Source organism: Myotis davidii, unplaced genomic scaffold, assembly GCF_000327345.1.
Source record: "Myotis davidii unplaced genomic scaffold, ASM32734v1 scaffold1286, whole genome shotgun sequence".
NCBI lineage: Eukaryota > Metazoa > Chordata > Mammalia > Chiroptera > Vespertilionidae > Myotis > Myotis davidii.
In genome coordinates this window covers 809,665-811,795 of record NW_006296619.1, presented here as the reverse complement: position 1 = coordinate 811,795, position 2,131 = coordinate 809,665, and the positions used below count along the sequence as shown (strand labels likewise).

At 42.1% G+C, this 2,131-nt stretch overlaps 1 protein-coding gene across 2 annotated transcripts in view; it reads left to right on the top strand.

Annotated features, from left to right (window-relative positions):
- Window positions 1-2,131, top strand: part of LOC102768179 (glycine N-acyltransferase-like) — a 17,691-nt gene that overhangs the window by 3,721 nt on the left and 11,839 nt on the right. Inside the window, exon 2 of one of the 2 annotated variants that reach the window (XM_006772094.2) lies at window positions 1,045-1,140. The exons of the other annotated variant lie outside the window; for it this stretch is intronic. Coding sequence (XP_006772157.1) covers window positions 1,063-1,140 — 78 coding nt within the window. The 5' untranslated portion in view covers window positions 1,045-1,062. The remainder of the gene's footprint in view (window positions 1-1,044; window positions 1,141-2,131) is intronic. 2 annotated transcript variants of the gene reach the window in all.

The window sequence follows — 2,131 nt, the reverse complement described above, 5'->3', positions numbered from 1 at the left end:
AATGGGCCTGGAGGTGATGTTGGCCCACAGTCTTCTCACATGCAGACCGAAGGGCTTCTTGTTGTGGTTCAAGAGCTTTGGAGGCACATCTTCAGTGGGGTAGTATCTAGGCATTTTGCAAACTGTAAGCACTTGGGCACCACCTTTATTGTCACTACCAGCTGGGTTTGTGACAGCAGCAAGAACTTTCTCCTTTTTCATTTCAATCCAGGATTTAGCTACTGAATACTTCCACTTGTTCATGGCCTTTAGGAATACATAGCCGACCAGGAATATCTGCCAATTCCTCTGACCAGGACAGGGTTTCACCTCTGTGGGGCTTCCTTTCTTACACATATTACCTTGGGGTTACCCTGCTTGACCTTGTCACCAGCATCAGCCTTCTTGGCTCCAGGATTCTCTTCCTTGGTATCCAGCTTCTCAGCTTCTTCAACCTCCATCTTGCAAGATGGTAATGAGAGAATAATTTTCTAGGTAGAATCTGTTTTCATTAGGATTCATGAGTAAACCATGGAAACAAGAGGGAAGTAACTTTTCCAAGACTACAGCGTTTGTTAGTGGTGGCACTGGGGACATCACCGACTGCAACCTAATCCCCAAATGTACTGCATATTTAAAGAACATATTTGTTAACATAAATGTGTATTAAATAAAAATTCAGGGCAGTGTAAGAAAGGGAAGTGAACATTTTCAAAAAGAGAACCAAGTGCTTTCTGACAACCTCCTCCTTCCTTGGTGTTACTGAGGACGTCAGTGTGGGTAACACCAGTAGAAGGCACTGAAAAAGGTTCTGGACATTAGCATAGAACCTGTTACTCTTGTGTCTTGGTGTTGGTTTCATTTGAACTTTTATGGTGTGTCTCCTTCGCAGTAATGGTAGAAATCTAGTGTGACTCTACTTTCTCTCCCCCCAAGGCAGTTATTTTAGAAGTGGGCAGACTTATCTTACCTGCTACCTTCTAAGATTCAGGTAAAGGTGTGTGGACCTAATTCCTATGGGTTCAACATTTTCTCATCCTGACTGTTTCTTGATCCTCCCTCTAGGCTAAAATACCTGCCAGGATGCTCCACTTGCAGGGTCCACAGATGCTGCAGATGCTAGAAAAATCCTTGAGGAAGAGCCTTCCTGAGTCCTTAAAGGTGAGAGTGAGACAATCTCAGGGATAGAAAGGGTTGTGTATTCTTTTGATACAAGTGGAGAAAAGAATGATCTTTTAATGTTCAGCTATTTTGTGGTGGAAATTCACTCATGCTCCATCTCATTTACACTCATGTTCACATCACCTCTTTTGCAAGGGAGGTATATTATGGAACCTCTTTATACTATCTTTGCTACTTCATGTGAATAAATTAAAAGTTTAAGAAATAGCTATGGTGAATTTACCTTAGTAGGTAAAGCGTTGGCCTAAGGACTAAAGGGTCCCTGGTTTGATTCTGGTCAAGGGCACCTGCCTGGGTTGTAGGCATGATCCCCAGTGGAGGGTATGCAGGAGGCAGCCGATCAATGATTCTCTCTCATCATTGATGTTTCTATCTCTCTCTCCCTCTCCCTTCCTCCCTGAAATTATTAAAAATATATTTAAAAAGAAAAGTTTAAGAAATAGGTTTGTTCATCCATGTCATAGAATGCTCCTAAGTCATTAAAATTATTTTTATTTATTGGAAAAGAAATATGAGTAGAATGTTTTAAATCAATGGAGAAAAACGTTTTAAAATCACATCTATCTGAAATTTTTCAGTTTGTAAAATTTCTTGTGTGTGTACATGAATAGTAGAAAATCTATTAAAAGATTTTTTGAGAAACCAAGGTGGCAGCATAGGTAAACACCGGAGATTGCTGCCTAGCACAACCACTTCAAGAATACAACTAAAAGACAGAACGGGCATCATCCAGAACCACAGGAAGGCTGGCTGAGTGGAAATACTACAACTAGAAGGAAAGAGAAAAGCATACCAAGACTCAGAGGAGGTGCAGAGGTGTGGAAGTGTGGAGGTACGGAGGCGGACGCAGAAGGGGCTGGCAGCTGAGGCCAGCTGCTCTGTTTTTCAACCGGGAGGGAGATACAAGCTCCTGACTCCTCTGAACTCCAGTTCTGGGCAAGAATTTGGGGACCCAGACTGATACAAAGAT